The 19,000-nt window shown below is 37.6% G+C and overlaps 1 protein-coding gene across 6 annotated transcripts in view; it reads right to left on the bottom strand.

Annotated features, from left to right (window-relative positions):
• The window catches only part of ADGRG6 (adhesion G protein-coupled receptor G6), a 111,481-nt gene that overhangs the window by 67,211 nt on the left and 25,270 nt on the right, over positions 1 to 19,000 (bottom strand). For 5 of the 6 annotated variants that reach the window (XM_083857987.1, XM_083857989.1, XM_083857990.1 and 2 more), the window contains one exon: positions 1,274 to 1,615. The exons of the other annotated variant lie outside the window; for it this stretch is intronic. In XM_083857987.1, the coding sequence (XP_083714113.1) occupies positions 1,274 to 1,615 (342 nt within the window). The remainder of the gene's footprint in view (positions 1 to 1,273; positions 1,616 to 19,000) is intronic. 6 annotated transcript variants of the gene reach the window in all.

Raw genomic sequence — 19,000 nt, 5'->3', positions numbered from 1 at the left:
TCTTACAATACAGCAAGAGTTTTGTTAATTTCAAACAGAGAAGCCTTCAGAAAATTTGCTTTGACTTTCATAATAAAACAGGTGCTCCTTCAATTTACTACTACATTATTTTGTCAGCGTGAAAGGACCACAGTAGAGAGAAGTATTTTTAGCTCCTCTGTGATGTTACCTTTTGTCTTTTCTGGACTGCATACAGATTTTGATGACATAATCATGCCTACCTTTGTCTTATGATTCATGAGATTTACTATCTTAATTATTTTAAAATATATGAAATGTCTAATGAATATTTCAAAATAATCATGAGGAAGATGTGCCTATGACTGAAGAGAGAACTACCAAACTCCCCTGCTCTGCATTTTTACAGCCAGCCAACTTGCAAAACATAACCATGCTACAATAATATAAAGGCTAAATGCAATTCTAGTGTTCAGTTAAAGGTATGAAACCACTACAAAAAGAAAGTCTACTGAGAGCATATGACTGGAAAGTATAACCCTGAAATGGAATGAATGGTGAGCCACACATGGGCCTGTCAGTGACTGTGCTAATGCCCTTTGTTTCCTCATTGCCCTTTACTAATTTACTGTCTAATTAATTCTAATTAATGCTCTAAACTAAAAGCCAAACACCAATTAGAAAGCATTTGTACGCTTATTTTCTAGGGAAAAAAGCATGAGTGTCTTTTTTAAACCTTTAAAACCATTGTTACATATTTAGGGAAGGGAAAGAAAGGTCAAGGAACTGGAATGACAGGTAGCCATTTTGCAATGTCAGTTCATCCCTGGGAGTTTGCTCCAGAGCCTGGATGAACTCTGAGAAGTTCTGCTTTCTGCACAAGTTTCTCCCCACTGCTGGGAGTTACACTGGGGCAGAGGTCCAAGCTGATCTTTCTGGCTCAATTAAGTTCCCTCTCATGCTCTCCTTTAGGTTTCTATGTCCCTCTGCAGGTGTGCTGACCTGAAAGGACATGTATCTTGCTTCCAAATCCTCCAGCATAAATTGACAGGAAGAGAACTGTTAGGCCTAAAATCTTTGCATGTGAAAAGATTTTCTAACACACTTCTTTTCATGTCCTGTAGTAAAATAATTTTGATTCAAAGAAAAAAAAATTAGCTAATAGAAGGTACAGGTTAACCCTGTGAAGTGCAACCTCACCCATTCATTCATTTCTCATGGAGGATGTGATTCCTTTGGGAAGTGTCATCCTAATCCTTATAGGACATTTCCTTATAACATCTATAATGGGATGAAATGCTTTGGACTTACTTACTTCGTACATAGCTGGCATTAAAACCTTTCTTCTGGATACTGAAGTCGCTTTTAAATGACACAATCATTTCATTTCCGGTAGAATTATAGGATAATCCCTTGGCAGTGATGCCACAAAGGTTCATTGGGCTTTCTCCATTGTCTAATGTCAGTGAATCATAAATGCAGCCCGGAGCTTCTTCAATGTCAAAGTCAATAAATGTTAGCTGTATGATATATCCATGAGGTGCTCGGATGATCCACTTGCATGCTTGGCTGTTGGGATAGTCACTGGGGAAGCAGGGAGAAGTGAAAACTCCAGAGGGGTCAGTTAGCACGGTCCTACAGTCATAGCATCCATAAGCTGAAGATAAAAACAGAGAAAAGCTGGAGGTCAGGCAGAGATGTAACTTAAGAGTAAAGTAACCATCAACACAGTAACTAAATGTATTCCTATGCAGAAAAATAAGAGATGGGAGGAAGAACTGGAGAAAAAGGCCTTGTTTCTAGCGGGGAAAATGTTGGAGAAACAGTATAGCAAAAGCATATTTTATGTAAGAAATCCTACAGCAAAAAATAAAAATTATATTGCTAAACAATAATTTGGGCACATGATACATATATTTATCATGCATATTTGGCCTGATAAAGGCAAAGTGAATGCAATGTTTTTCAATTCAGAAAGGCAAATTCTAAAACTGCAACTTCTAAAAAGACGACTGGTATCATTCACATTTTTTGGCTGCTGGTCTGATGCTGACTGTAGGTTATCCCAGCAGCTCTATGACATGCTATTGTTTCCAGAGAAGTGTCCCTGGAAAGGAGGAGGACAAGAGTTGGGCTGAAGAGCAGCAGAAGCAGCAGTCCCTGAAGGTTAGTCATCTGCACTTACACATCACCCAGAAGGGTAGCAGTGAGCTACTGGCTTTTGAATCAACAGTAAATTACTGTGTTCTTCCCATGCTGACTCAGCTCCATTGACATATTTGTGGCAGTCAGGCTTTAAGAAATTCTTACCCTATTTGTCATACTCCTTTGCTCACCTGCTGTGTTTATCCATGAGAATTTCAAGCCCAGTTGCAGTCCCCAGGGTTGCATTTCTTGTTTGGTTAACATTTATTCATTTATCATATATTTACTTAGTGTATTATATGATATAATTAGTGTGAACTGCCTGCTGCTAAAATCTGTAACAGTTTGCCAAAGCAGCACTGAAAAAATAGGTGGGAACTGAATATCACCAAGAGATAACAAAAGAAACTAACTGGCCCATTTACGCAGAATTACTTTGCAAATATTTCATCACGCCACATTCCTGTGTCAAGTCTTACAAGGATGAAAAAAAATGCATTATTAGTCACCCAAACTAAAAACACCTTAAAAGTTGTCAAGTGTAAGTTACATACAGAACAGTTATAAAATAGGAATAAATGAAACTAATTTCTGCTAAGTGCCCTTGACGTTTCTTTCCAGACAGGGTCCTGATATTTTTCAGTCATATTTAAATGGTGTTTGGCCTAATGTTTGGCAAACGGACCTTGACTCTGGGAAGTTGCATGCCAAAAATGCAGTTTACATCTGCAGCTAGAATTAAGAGGTATATTTTACATAGTTTTTATAATTTTTATTTCAAAACATGAATTCATATGGCCCCAATGAGGTAGAGACTGTTTGGGCTCTCACAGCCAACCAAGCACAGGCTGGTTACACTAGGAAAGCTCAGTTGGAAGCTTATTTGTTCAAATGAAGAAAAAAGATTGTCAGAAAGATCTGAAGGTAACTTTGGGAAGAAGCGGTCCTCCTGGAATTCAAAAACTTGATCTGTGTAGTACAAACAAAAGTCTGCTCATTTTTAATTTCCCTGCAAATCTTTAGAGTTGGAAGACTTTGCTCACCTGCACTGCAACCCTGGTGTTCCATTTATTAACCAGAGAGGGAATATTTACTTATTAGTACGGTGACTATAAATCCTGCAGTTGTACAAACAGATGATGGCTTCATCCAGTGGATTTTGCACAGGTAGGCATCAGTTTTCAGAGAACCATCTCAGACTGGGAGAAGGAGGAACAGGAAAAGCATGCTCTGTGCCACAAGCCACTGCAGGCAGGCTCCTAGTCCAGGGCGAGAGAGCCTCTACAGGGCAGAGTACCTGGAGCTGTCTCCAGCTGGAATGGCTCTGTGGTCCAGGATCATGATTGCTAGGATGAGGGCTTACAGAAGCTGAGGGTTTGGCAGCACACCTCGCTCACTCTCCTTCTCTTTCCTGCCAGAGAAACAAATGACACAGAGCTCTCTGGGAAGCTGAGAACTCTCTTTGGGCACTCAGATGGACCTAAAGCCAGGGACTAAGGTGTTAAGTGATGTAAATACATACAGGAACAGAGGTGTTAATGTACACTGATTCAGCCGGGGACACCTAAAGTAATCTTAAGGTCATTAAAAGACATCGCCAAACCAGAGAAAATATGCTACTTGTTAGTAAAAGTGTATGTCCATAATTGGTAGACTAATACACTCAACCTGAGACTGGAAAAGTCAAATTTGTCCATCAGTGAGAACTCTGGTGTTCTTTGTGTTTATTAATTCTGTTGATCATCAGCAACAAAAAACAGGACTCAGCTTTTCTATATATCTCTCTCCCTTGAGTATTTATCATTGTTTCTAGGCTGTGTAAAAAGAAAAAGCCAGTACATATAACAAAAATACTTTTATCACTGATGTCACTGTAAATATTAAAATATTAATGCTATTTACAATTTTTAAAATAATTTAATCTTTGCAGAAATGTATTCTCGTTTTATTACATCCATATTGCTTTGTTGGTTTTACAGAACTAATACAAAAAAACAGCCCCTAAATTTAGGGAGGAAAATAAGTGCTCAAAACTTTGCATACACAGAATAAACAGATTGGTAAGTAAAGTAGTTGGGGTTTTTTTTCTTAAGTGGGTTGGCTCCATTTTGGCATAGTACCTATTCTGTCATATGACTGCAATTTGAAGGAGAAATATCCTGTTTTCATGCAAATGTCCACAGTAGTAAGTAAAAAGAAAAGAAAACAAACAACAAAACTATATATAAACAGAATGGTTTTAAATGGAATGTTTTGCACAGCTTCTCATGAGACAGTTATTTTTCTATAAACATCACCTATTTTACTCATTAAAGAGAAAAATTGCTGTGGCAACGTTAGGATGTCAGCCAAAGCTGACAGATATTTTGCAATCCCATTGGCCCAGAGCAGTTCTGAACTGTGGAGAACGAATACTTGTTGCCATACACACCACAAACATTTCTAGAAGCAATCCAAGATATTTTATTGATTTTAATAGGAACAAATTTAGCTATGATATTCCTGGTTAGGAGCCCCACATATCCACAATCTGCCTGTCAAGTAATTTTTACCACCATAGACCAAAGGAAATTCACTGTCTAAATATATTTTATACAATAAAGGCCTTTCTCTTTCTCCCCCTCTACTCTTTCCCAAACCAAAATGAACACCCTTTTCAGATAGTGAAATCAAGGGCTTAATTTCAACATTTCTTAAATTGAAAGCTTCACTGGGCAATTCATTTGCTTCCATCATGAGAATACACTGGACTATGGTTTTCATTTCAAAATCAATTTCTTTTCTGCCTCATACTCATACTTTCTATAGTAAAGAATATTTAAGTATTTAGTGTGATACTTCAACGCTAAACTGAAAAGGGAAATTAATAAATTCCTCTGAAGCTAATTAGAGCTTTACCAGTTATCTAAGTGATTCAAAAATGTTAATTGGCTTCAGAAGCAGAATAGACTGTAGAGGAAATGGCTTTTTCCTATCATGGCATGGAGATAATGGGCAAAAATGGAAGAACTTATCACAGACTTTGGGTTCCTCATTAGTGAAATGAAACTACTGATTTTCTTTAAATACTTCATATTTGTACCGGGTTTTATATGTGCAAAGCACACTACCAGTGACTTTAAACTGTAGCTGGGAGAGCACTTTAACAATCTGGCCCCACTGTAGAAAATCCAAAAATTAATATTTAGTGCCCAACGGAAAATTTAGGTCAAAGCGGTTTGACCACTTTTAATAAGAACTTATCAGTAAAAGCAGGGATAGAATCCCATTCTCACAGTTGCCAGTCTTCCTAACCATGAAACCATTCACTCTCTTCTAGGAGTTTCCTGACTATTTTACATACATACCTCTTAACTTCTGTGAGGCAGAAAACACCCCATCCTAGTGTTTCCTACACCATGCTGAATCATTTGAAGACTGCCCTAAGACTAAGAGGCTGAGGAAAACATGTCTGATTCATTAATGATTGCACCAGACAAACAGTCATGTGCAGATGCAAACCTCATATCCTATGAAACAAAACTAATTGCCCAGCTTGTTCTGCCCATTGATATTGCCCATCTAGAGTCCCAGCACTGAATTTCACCATATGAACCCATCAAGACAACTGTAAGTACTAAAATACACAGTTTCAAAAGCAACTTTCCTGAGTCATTTGTAGGAAGCTAAAGCCACAGCCAGACACAGAGCTACAATGCGTAACTGCAGATTTGGGAAGGAAACATTCTTTATATAATCTTATTCCATACGTTTGTACTTCTTTTTTTTTTTTTTTTTTTTTTTTTTTTTTTTTTTTTTTTTTTTTTTTTTTCTTGAATGACTAACACATTCCAGCATTTGCCTCCAAAATCTGTGCTAAAATTAATATTTTTCTTTAATTTCTCACACTTCTCTACTTCTCTCTATTGTCATTGTTTACCCCTAAACCCTGTCTTTTGTCCTATTATACTCAGCAATTCTTTCTCAGGCATGAGTTTTGCATGAGTTTTGACTTCTACCTCTCCACCTGTTTTCATTTCTGCACTTATCCAGCCTTGGTGAAGTGCTGGACAAGAAATTTTGTTTGGCTAAGAATTTTTATAAGAGCACAAAACCAATTCAGTTTTGAAGTATCTATTTCAGCCTTAAAGACTCAAATTTTGTGAAGGTTAGGATCAAATGAAAACAAGGTCACTGTGGGAAAAAAAGCCCATACTTGGCAGTTTGTGCATTATCCTTTTTTTTTTTTTTTTTTCACATTAAGTTATTCTTTGCAGTGGAACTTTCTTTCCACAGCTGAAACATGCAGCATTTCCCACCTAGTGGGAATGACTCCACAGTAGTGTAAATGACTCCACATCCTTAGGCAGTAGCACAGGGTACCAATGACAGCTGGGGATGGTTCTATTAAAACTACCAGTATTTTTTAAAAATACATTAAAATATTCCCTCATAAAAAAGAATGCTGCTGGATTTAATTTTGGCATAAAAATTAAATCTACTTCTCTCTGCGGATAATACCATTTTTATATGAAAATGTCTTGAAATAAATCTGAGTAGCTCTGGAATTGAATTTTCGGAAAAAAACCCCAGAATATTTTATATTAACTCTAGTCCTATTCCAGTGAACAACAAAATCTCCCCTGCTTGACAGAATTAGGCCAATTCTAAACCATAGCAAATCTTAGCTAGAGTGCCTAGCACCTTAGACATGAAAAAGCAGTACAGAATTAATTATAATTTGCCTTCATGTTGACATCTGAGAACTTTTAAGCACTTTATATATATTTTAAAAGGCAGTACTAACAAGGATGGTCACTTGAACTAAGAAAGCAGAGGCAGGTGACATAGCAGAGGCACTTGCAAGTGTGTGGTGATGCCCAAAGTAAAAGAGAAACTTAACGATCATTTCATGTCACAACATGAAAAAAACCACCTAGTTTGATGAACATTAGGCGGAAAAAAGTTTTGCTGTGTAAGAAGCAATTAATTGTTCAGGGTTTTTTCTATTTCAAGGATATCACAACACAAATATAGCCAAGCATTAGGTTAGATGTATTTATGACTGCAAATAGATGGGTGAATGAGGTCAGCAATGGGCACACCTGCAGACAAGCACAAGGAAGGGCCAAACCACCAAGATGTGGGTGGGCTGGAATGGCTACAGAACAAACAAACCCGTGTTATTCCAGCAAGACACAAACACCAAACCAAAAACAGCTATCCTATGGCACAGGCCTGGACAGTAGCTTATCTTCACCTTAAAAACCATTTTGAACCTAAAGGCAATCTGTAAATCTGGAAAAATGACCATATGCAAAGTGTAAGCATATTAATTGATAAGAAATGTCCCATCATTCACTCCAAACATAAAGTAATACTCTGCTCTGCTCGCTCACACTTAAGCTAGTAATGAGATAAAACCTCTTCAATTTGTTTATGCAAAACAGGAAGCCTAGCACTCTTCTGGGGCCTCCACAGACCAAACCATATACTCTGCTCTCTGTGCAACCCACACTTTGATTGAGCACAGTCTGGGAAAGTTCAGATGAGGAGATGTGGCAGGTTTATTTTTGCCTCTTTATTTACTTTCCAAATTGTAGGAGCTGTATGATCTCTCAAAAATATCTTTATTCTGCTGCACTATGCTGATAAAAAATTACTGTGCACCACACCTAATTAAATGTTTGCAGGTACTGTAATTATCAAATTAAACAGACAATCCTAATTCTATTTAAACATTCAGATTTAAAAATAAAACACAGGAATATCTCTGCAATAAATCGAAAGGAAGTAAGACTCATTCTGATGTGTACAAAAGTTTGCCCCTTCACAAACAATGTTACTGGGTTGAGGTCCACTGTTTGGAAATATGGCTGTGATTGTGTATAAATGCAGATACTCCCAGATTTGTAATCACCATATGAAACAATATACTTTAGCATTTCTACAACATGCACAGCTCTAAATTCCCAAAAGCCTTGAGCAAATCCTATAACCTCACAGATACGCTTTGAATTTAAGTACGGACTTAAAATTCAATAACTGTTTAAAGTCCTTTCCTGCACAATGGTGTCTTTGAGTCCTGTGTTTGAAGCTTTGCAGCCCCCTCAAGGCTGAAGGGGAGAGCAAGAATCCATAATTGCTGCTGTCTGAAAACCCCATGGGAGACACAGCACAGACTCGAGCAGAGAGGAAGGCTGTGCCATCCTCTCTGCTTCTGAATATTTTCTTTTTCTGTCAATGAAAGAAGTAACAACTGGACCAACATTGGCAAACACCCATTCAGGGAGAGAGAGAGATCCACTCTCAAACACAGAGGATGCACATGGAAGTGTGGTTACCATCTAATTAAGTAATGCTGATTGCATTTGGGGGACAAGGAGGTTGATTCTTTACACCAAACTGCAATGAAGTAGTTCCTTCTGGACATTGAATTTCCTTACCAAATTACTTTATGCCTAAAGACTAGGAAAGGCAAGGTTTAATTCTAAATCAGCCATGAACTTTCTAAAAATGTCCTTTTATTCCCTGGCCTCCCCACTTAAAAATATAAGCATTATTCCTCTGGGTAGGGTTCAAACCCATCCCACTGCCCTTTGTTAGTAGGAGGCTACACTAACTTTCAGTTCTGCAAGGGCATCAGTACCAGGCTTTGATGCTGGACAGTTTGGGTGTGGAGAAATATATGTCAATTCACCCTTGGGATTTTTTGAATTTCTCCAAACACTGAACAGTCAAACTTCAGGTCATGAAAATCCTAAGCAGTGTAGTGTGGGTCATCAAAAAATGTAAGTCAGTAAAATTTAAATAATTTTCTAAAACATTCCTTAAAAAAGGGGTTTGAAAATTATAAATAGCTGTAGAATACAGAGAATTCCCAACAGGATAAACATTACAAGTTTTTCTGTAAAATCACCTGCATACCTCATTAGTAATACTACCAGTATATTTTATAAAATAAAATTTTAAAAGCTTTATATGAGTGTAACTTTACATTATTCTTCTGCAACACATAATCAGATGTATTTTGCAGAGTACAAGTACAATAAAGTTGTAGTCAGCAAGAACCTTTTTTATCTTGTGTTATTCTTCATTTGCAAATATGACTCTTCTGTTTGATTTGTAAGGAATCACTATTTTAAGCACTACTAAAAACTCAGTCCAGACTCTCATTCTGCATCATTCCCATTGCCTCATCTTCATAGTACTCCTTGTACCCAGCAAGAACTTAAAGCCTCCATATTCCTGACTGGAAATAGCACATAACCCTGGCAGTGTCTTTTATAATTCAATGAAAGACAAGATTGTGCTCTCACAAAATAATTCAACAATTGGGTTTCGGCCACTGAAGCCAGGAGACAAAGACTGTACTATGCCCTGGCCAGTCCTATCAGCTTGCCTTGCATCATCATTTGCTGATGCATTATGTCCTGCAACATATGCTTTAAATGGATGAACCGGCTGGCACACCTAGGAATGATAAAATGTTAGGAAAAAAATCTCCTTACAGGCTAGTATCGAGACTTATATGAAAGTGTAATTGTTGTCTATGAAATCACTTATTATTCCTGCTTCCTGTTGCTCTAGCCCTTATTGCTTATCAGTTTATTAACAAATTAAATTTGTCATCACGTGGAATTAGAACGGATTATTTTGTCTCTTTTGTAAGACAAGAACAAAGCACTTAATTAATGAAATTATATATGGCAAATTGAAAACTGATAAAAGACAATGTTTTCTGTTACATAACAAGGCCAGCCTGTGGAACTCTGACCTGAAAACAATCAAAGCAGGGAACATAAAACTCAGAAAGTGAACAGACATTTTCCCAAGTATCTAACAGGATCTCTGAATCCCTCCAGACATAAAATAGTTGATGAGACACAACCATAAAAAATTGCAAACCTCATGGCTTATGCTTAAAATTAATCATAACAACTGTCTAGGAACAGTATTAACTGCTCATGGTCATGGACACGATAGGTTGTGGACACAACCCCAGTCTCCTGCCTATCCGGCTGCAGCTGAAGGCGAGCCCAGACAGGTCTTCTCCAAACCTTCCTGGGTAGGGCTGAGCACCAGCAGAGGCCAGAGGCTGGGATACAGCTACCCCAGTGTCCTAGGGTGACTTTATGATGCTTGTATCCCAAATTGTCTGTTCTGTTTGTGCTGTATATTGAATTCTGTGCCCTTGCGACTGGCTCTGACAGTGAAGCAGGGGAGAAGAAGCACCGAGTTTGCTTTTGAGAAATCTGCCTGACTCCTACGCATTCCTTCTCCCGCGTGTGTTCAGCTAAGGCTCGGACAGACTGTGGGACAGAGATCTTTTTTGCTTTTAGTTAGTTTAGCTAGCTAAAGCAAAGAAGCTCCCTGGACTGTTTTTTTCTCTATTTCTTAAGACTCTTTAAATCTGCTCTGGACTGAAAATCCAGAGGAGCACCAGGGAGCTCACACCTGTGGCCCTCCAGAGGGACTCAAGAGACTGAGAGAGAGCCGAGCTACACCCACAGCAAGAACTTTCGCAATTTGCCATCTCAGTCCAGAACAAGAGGTTTTATTGTTTCATATTATTAATTCTTTATGCTTGTGGGCACTTTGTTTGTTAAATAAATAGTTTTTTCCACTTTTCTCCAAGGAAGTTCTTTCCCAAACTGGTTAGGGGAAGGAGCATTTAGGTCTGCTTCCCAGAGGGACCCTCTTGGGGGGTTTTCTTCCAAGTTTGCCCTAAATCAGGACACCTAGTTTTTTGTAACTGTGCGCACTAGAAACACAGCATGAGCTGGCCTCTGAGGCAGACAGCAGCCCTGGGCATGTCCCATCTACTGGAGTAGAAGTGGCCATTGCACGTGTGGGAAAGCAGATGAAGCCATGTGAGGCTGAGCACAAGGCTCTATCTTGTGGATCTTTCATAGGAGCCAATTGAGCAGTTCTCATTAGTTTTGATGTTCAAACACTACACAGAAATCTGGGAGAAACAGGTGGTATTACATCCTGTTTCTAACATGATAATCAAAATTATCTTTCAGGATACACTTGAGGTCAGTAACAGTAATAATGTACCAAAAAAAATCAGGAAGAGCAAAGCTTAATTTTCAAATCAGTTTAAGATTAGAAAAGCAGACATGAGAATAGTAAATTACTGACTCAGGAAGCATTTACCATGAAACATAGGCAGTAACCAGCTACTACTAAATGCAGGAGCAGGTTTTTCACTAAAAGCAGGACGGCGGAAGCTGATTCGCACTTCCTCTTGATACAACTGTGTAACATGGTCCTACACTGAGAGAGTGTACTGCATTTTTTCATAAATAAATACATAAACCACAACTTGATTCCTAGTCTTTTCATTAGGCACATCAATGATCTGGAACTTTACACAGGTTTAGGGTGTACCATTCATATGCAGGCTGTTGACACTTTAGACAGGACATTTCAGGGAACTGGCATCTGGACTTCTCAAGACTAATCTTATCCAGTCCTCAAAGGAGTCATCTAAGTACTGACATTATCAGTATTTGTTATGTGCTGGATCTCCAAAACTTTATGACAGTCCTGGAAAAGTAAGAGCTGATGGTCTTGAGTGGGATGCCAGCACAATAGAGAGACCATTAGAGACTCAGTGTGTTTCAAGGTATTCCGTATTGCCCCCAGGCCCCATTTTATGCTGGAATTCAGCAGGTATTTATTTCTATAGGGTTATCATTGCCACCAAAAAAATTCTAACCCTTCTTGATCACTCTAGCACAGATATCCTACCCCCTGACAGCAACTGACTTTATCACAGCAGTGACTCCAGCAGGTTTTGATTGATCTGGGAAATTGAGGGAACCAGCTACAATAGAAGAAAATATGTTCTGAGCCAGGGTGGGGGCCCTGCACTGCCTGTTTCCCCTTAGTTGTTTGGTTTTGTGCCAATGAAAATGGAAGTGGAAACAAACACACTGACTGGGTAAATCAGCCCTGACCCATATGAGTGGAGTTCACACTGTAGACAAAGTTATGGATTTCCCCCAGAGGGAGGGGGTAATGTGAAAATCCTGTGTTACACCCATTGTAACTTAAGAATATTTTCATTGGCATTCCTGTGATAATCTTATAAAAATAACAGAATTGACTTGCTAGTTTTGGCCTGAGTTGGATTTTTTTTTCCACAAAGTAGCAGAAGTTTGGGACAAAGAAAGGTATTGACAGTTCAGTTTAGATATGCTGGTTAAAAAGGCACTAACTAGTAAGTATCAGGTGAGTACAATAAGCACAGAAGCTAGCATACGTGTAAGTGAAAAGAAAATACAGGGAAGGAATAGGGTGGGAACAGGTGGGGGGGGTTTTGTGAGGTTGCTGCATGTAACATCATGTTTTTCAATCTGGGATCTACATATCACACTCCATCACGAATTGTGCTAAGATTTACAAGAGGAATGGTCATCGAGAATATTATACTTCTGTCTCCTCCAGCAAGAAGATCTGGCTGCTGGCTCCTAGCTGTTCTGATGCTGCATTGTTACAATGAGGATCACACCCTCAGCTGGAGTGAATCGATGGGGGCAGTTAGATTCTTTACCAGGCTGCACAAACTGAAAAGCTGTATGGATAAATACATTCTCAGGTATCACTTGTGCAAACACATGTCATGGTTCTCTGGGAAGTAGTTCAAAAAAAGAGTGGGAAAACAGCTGACAGTCTTTCAGTGAGGAAGAGTGGTTTGTAGGAATCTGAGTTCCTGAATGAGAATATCAGGTATTTTCTTGTACACTTTCAATGGAGGGGTGAGGAGACTGGGAAGGGTTAGAGCCTCTTTGCTAAGCCACGATTTCAACTTTCTTACTGCATTTAGGTACTCTCTGGAAGTGGTCCAGCTACACAAGTATAAGTGAGATCAGAAATTACTTCTCCACATTTTTCATTGATGAGAACAGAATAATACCATGTACAATATGGCAGACTGTCAATATCTGTTGTGGTGGGGAAGTGTGTGCATTTTGAACATTTAATGTTTCCCTGATATCTCTAAGGCTGTATATTTGCTCTATATTCTCAAACAAGCCATTCATTATAATTTTGCATAACTTAAGTTGCACAGCATCTAGAACTGCTTTCTTATCATATTGTTTTTATCACATGTAAAGATGGAAGGGATTGGCATACCTAAGTTAAAACAGTAATTCCTTCACTGATGTATTATTATTTTCCACCCCTGGTACATTGGTGTGTTTTTCCTCATATAACAGCTGAAAAGAAAACTTTGTGAACACAGACTGCAAGGTCTTGTACAGAACAGCCAAGTGTCTCCTTATTGCTTCCATTATGCTTACAATGACTGATCTTTGTGTGACTATACCTGAACCTTTTATTTTTTTGTCAGTCTGGGCAATATAATTTATTTTTCTAACCTCCATCTAGTACTGCAACTGTTCTAGACACTGAACTCCCACTGCAATCAATCAAAAATTCTCCCCACACATTCCAGTGCTTTTTCCAACACTAAAGTCTTTTTCTACCAGTTCCCTAAAGAAAAAAATTCCATGGATGACTGGACTTCAGAATTAGGAATTTGATTCTGACCAAACTACATGCATTTAACTCCTTCAGTATGGACACTATGTGCCCCACTTGCCTTCTTGCTTCTTTACTGAAAGAAACCCCCAAATTTACAGTGATCAAATCAGAAATAACTGATTAACTGTTTTCAACTATGATTACTTACCACATAAAACCTGAAAATATTCTCTCCTTAAGCAAGAAAAACTATTATAAGCTTGACTAAGTTTGTCTTTAAAACCTTTCTGTTAGATTCTAAAATGTTTTGTCTTGTTTTTAGTATTTGTCTACTCTAAATCTTAAAGAACAGATATTGGTGTCATGTTTATAAACATGTCTACAAAAATGTTAAACTGGTCCCTGTGTTAAAAACACGTACAGCACTTAGTTACACAATACTAGACAGCTTCAATCTCAAATACCATTAGAAATCAATTCTTAACTGAAAGAGGAATTCTGGAAATAGATTTGTTTGTTGGGGGAAACTTCTTGTTTCCCAAATCAAAATCAGCAAGTTATTCAGCTTAATATAAGACCAAGAGTGCTTTCTTACTCTTAACAGAACTTGCTTCATGTGAAGGAATTTATTTTCTGGGATGGTTCTGTAGCCATCAGCATTATTTGGAAACAACATCTAAAGCACTTGCCATTTAATGGAAACTGCAGTTTTACAATTGACTTGCTCTGCAGTTTCTGAAACCAAACCAAGCCAATCAAGCAAAGGAAACTTCTTTCATGGATCTGTTATTTACATATAAAGCAGACAGGAAAAAGGTATTTTGTTAGCTCTGGAGACACTGTTTAAGGAGGTTTTAAAAGATTAGGAAGTATAATGACAGGTGCACAGTGTTCCTTAAAATGAGACGGGAAGTGAGTATGAGAAAATTTTATGGCATCATCCTTCTATGAAACTAAGTGAACAAACTGTTCTTTCTTAAAAATGACTATATACTCACATTTACAACCAAGTATTGTCCCTTTACTTGACCTTTAACACATTGTACTACATTAATTGCCTTAACTATTCAATTAAAGAAAGCCAAGTACTGGGTTGTTTCCATATTCCTTCTGTCTGAGGTTATTTTTTAAAATATTCTCCTGAAATATTAAACTCTGCTGTTGTTTTGTATTCAACAAAGCTCTGAAGTTCAAGCAAGCCAACATATGTCATCATCTCAAAACTTAACATCCTCACTGTGCAACTTTTCAGATAATCTTTTTAGCAAAACCTACCTCAACATACACCAATGACCGTGGCACTCTCCATATCTCAACACCATTTCCAACACCACTTATTATTACATTTCAACTGCTCTCAAGGAAAGCCTATTTCAAAACCACAATGAAAAAAGACACCTTCTTATTTACAGTTGGAGTCCATTTATCAATTTTCTGTGTCCCTGCACCCAAATATGAACTAATAACAATATGAAAGTAATTTGGGTATCTAGGCAGATTATTTGGACACCTCTGAGAACTGAAGCCCACTTTGACTGCAAGTTTTCTTTTGCTGAAATTATCAAAGCCACAAAGATTGACTCCTTCAGGGTAATAAGTCCTGGGTCTTCCAGTGATGAAGTCTGGTAGAGACTAGTGAAACTAGTGAACCTAGTGAAAGGAGTAAATATGGAAGGTACACTAATCAAATTCTAATATTGAAAATCCAACTCTGAAGTTCCAAGAAAGCTTACAATTCCCACTGCTTTCACATCACTTACCTTTTACTGTAGTTTTTAAGCAAAAATACTCAGATTCTGCAAATACTGAAAATTTTAACATTTGCAGTACTGTAATTTTTGAGCTATCATTTGAATAAATAATGGTGCAAGCCCAAAGAAAGAAACATAACAGCATGGAGAGTATAAGCCTACTTCTCTTAAAGAGGGAGGGGATTTTGCCTCCTGAATGTAGATTTACTGGGCAATAACAGTCAATAACAAAAGTAAAAAGCAAATAGTTAAAAGTAGGTATATTTTTACCCATGACTACAGATTTATGATTATGAAGAGTTAACTGCAAAGTTTGGAGGGAGAATCAAGGAGAAATATTCAGTGTTACAGAAGAAAGTGATTAACAGAAAAGCAATTTTCCATGTGTGACAATTAATAAAAACTCAGCAAAATATAAGGCATATGCCCACTGCTATGGTACATGCCATGTTGTTACCGGTATAACTCTTCAAAATGCACCAAGAGCAGCAAGGTGTTTGAACTCACCTCCTACAACACTAGAATAAAGCAGTGTTCTTGGGGTACTCTTTTTTATTACTTTTTTTTCTTAATCTGTACATACATGCTATGTAAACTATTAAATTGCAAACTGTAAATCTGAGTTCATAAATGAACCCATCAATGACTTCTGTCTCTGCTCCTTTAGTGTTTATCTCAATGATAATTTCCCTGCACTGAAGATTTACTTCAGGGGCTATTGAAGCACATCAGTGCAGCATTCAAAAGCAGTCTGAGGAGATTGGGTGGAAACAGTGGCTATCTTCCACATCTGCATCCTATCAGACTGTCAAGTAGAAAGTTACCATGAACTCCATTCACTGTTGTTCACCCAGATATTTTAGACATTTTATCAGAAGTGCAGAGGAACATTTAAAAATAGGAATTCAGGGTAATAAGTTTAAAAGTTTTGAAGAAGCAGGTATGTTTAAATATATTAAACAAATAACACATAAAATACATCTAATTATCTTTATTTTAGTTCAAAATTTAATGCTTACTGAAATCTTTTCTCCTTTCATCATCTTTGGCCAGACCATCTAGTCTTAGGCTCCATTCAAAACTCACTAGAAATGTTTTCACAGCAGGATTTGGACCACAGCCTTTAGACTCAAACATGAAAAACTGTAATTGACAATAACAAAACCTCATCAAGTGACCTCAGTGCTGGTCATGCACAGTTTCTGTCACAGAAAAACATTACCTACCTTACTATCTTCACACACCAAGTTCAACAGAAATATAAAAGTTGCTTAAGGTGAATACCTAAAGCAAGGCATGTTTTTACATGAAAAGCATGTATTGTAGTCACCTATGAGTGACTACAATATCCAACCAGAAAACAGCAGGCAACAGAGTGGAGAAAGCTCTTCTTAGTTCCTTTTATTAATAAATCTACAGTGTTAGTTTTGAATCATTATTCAAGGTGGTCCCTACCAGGCACACACAATGAAGAAAAAATCTGCGGAAACAGTAAGTAATCTGAAAAATGGTTCCAACAACACTGCTCTGTGTCCCTCTAACATATATCTGAATGCAGGAAGTAATAAAAACTGTAAGATAATGAAGCAGATCACAGTATTTTTATGGAGGGAAGGAAAAAACTTAAGTACAAGGCCTCTTTTGGGCAATATGTTACTTTTACAGAGGTAGCGTCAGAAAAGGCAAGATGTGGCCTAAAAACCGATAACGTTGTTTGTTGAGTTTTGGCTCTTACACAGAGTTCCAACATGAAAACTACAGACACTGAAAATAAGGTAAGGCACAGCAAAACACCACTTTACTCATTAACTCATCATATCTTTGTACTCACAGAAGAATGGATCAGAAAAAAAGCAGACAAAGCCCAGTGGGATAAAAAGGTGAGGGCTGTATTTGACTCTCCCTGTCTCTTATAGTGTCTCCTTCTGAATATGATACACTATATTCTGATAGGAATAGCAAGAGGCATAATAATGCTGCACCGCATAGGTTGGAACCCACTTTATAGACCTGCTTAAACACAACTCAGCATACTTAACAAGTTGGTAAGTGTTCCTTGCCATACCATGAGATTTGTTCAGAGGGCATATTTTACTCATGGAAGCAAGACACAAATGAGTCATGAGTGATTTCATAACAGCAGAAGTTAGTCCAACACCATGGCTGTAGGAGAACTAAGCTGGACAGGCTGTCAAAGCACAGAGGAACAAGGAGAAAGAGTCCAAAACCATGAGCAAGAAGCACAGAGTAAAAAGAATAGAGCCTGTATAAACAGGAAATAAGGGAAGTCTTGCATTTCACCCTGACCATGGTGTCTAACTGCTATGGATAAGAAAAACTGAAAAATTCCTTTCACGCTACCTATGTACATATCCAAATAGTCATTTTACTCTAGTCATGTTCATCTAAACACACCTTGCTATTGTCCTGTAATAGCATTATTTTTTTCCACAAAAGCTAATGACTAAGCCCAGAACTATGGTAGACTCCCATGACAAGAATGGCAGATTTTTTAGGTAAGTCATCTGACTTTGGTCAGGAGTTCAGTCCATAAAACTTAGTGACTGTTTTTCTTCAGGGTTTTTCTATTAAGGGCTCTCAGCTATTGGCTCAATTAAGATACAGTCAATATCAAGAGCTCCTTAGGGAAAGTATTCCTTCTTATTCTAACTACTCCAGTTGACCCTAGAGCCAAGGTCTGCATAACCACTGCTAGAATTAAAAAAATTATTGTATCTACTTCCTTAAGGGACAGGCTATTCCAGATCTCCTAGTTCTTATGAAATCTACTAAATCTATTTTAGTAGCTGTGTGGTTGGCACTAGCATCAATCATTGCAAGTTTTTCAGCAAAAGTTGCTGAGCAGTGCGTGCAAACCAACAGGGAACGCCTCAGTATGGTTCAGGATAGTTTCAGTACAGCTTCCCCACAGTGTGCATGGAAAAGCTGAGAAATGTTTTAATTACCTGCAAGTGTTAAACCAAATATGAACCTTATAGCTGGTCAGCTAATCCACACATTAATTTGGTGCAGCAAAGATTAACTGAAAAATTAAAAAATGATAGGTGTAATCAGCCTTCTGAAAATAAGTAGTACAGGAATAATTAGATGGGAAGTCTTTTAAAAAAAAGAAAAAAAAAGAAAAAAATCTCCTTCAAAATATATTCTGCAAAGTAATTTCTGATAAGTGTTAAAAAATTTGATTGTTATTACCTTTAAAACTTTTAAAAAAATCTTTTTTAAATACTGAAGAAAATTTAAAACAATTACTTAAAATTTTCCTTTGATTTTCAGAGCAATTTTTTTCCCCTATTACAATGCTTAAGCTAGAATTTTTATCCTGATGCTTTTCTTTAAAATTAATATGCCTTTAGGTTTCAAAAAAACCCAATATATTTTCAGGAGAAAAATCAACCTTATTTAATGACAGCAACTCAATTACTCATCCAAATAGCTTTCCAGTAACTCTGATACTTTCTTTCTCTTTGTAGTTTTCTTAAGTGTTATTATGCAGCACATTCTGTGGTGAGACAGAGTGCTGGAGATCCATTTGTAGTATGAAAAGCTTTTGGGTGTGCTAGACAGCTCTCCTGTGATTCTCATGACCGCTGGCTTTTCTCCATCCCGGCAGTTCGGATCACCTCCTGTAGTCAGACTCAAAACTATTC

Source organism: Zosterops lateralis (assembly GCF_965231275.1).
Source record: "Zosterops lateralis genome assembly, chromosome: 3".
Taxonomy (NCBI): domain Eukaryota; kingdom Metazoa; phylum Chordata; class Aves; order Passeriformes; family Zosteropidae; genus Zosterops; species Zosterops lateralis.
The sequence above is the reverse complement of the archived record's forward strand: the minus strand, read 5'-3'. Positions and strand labels throughout refer to the sequence as shown.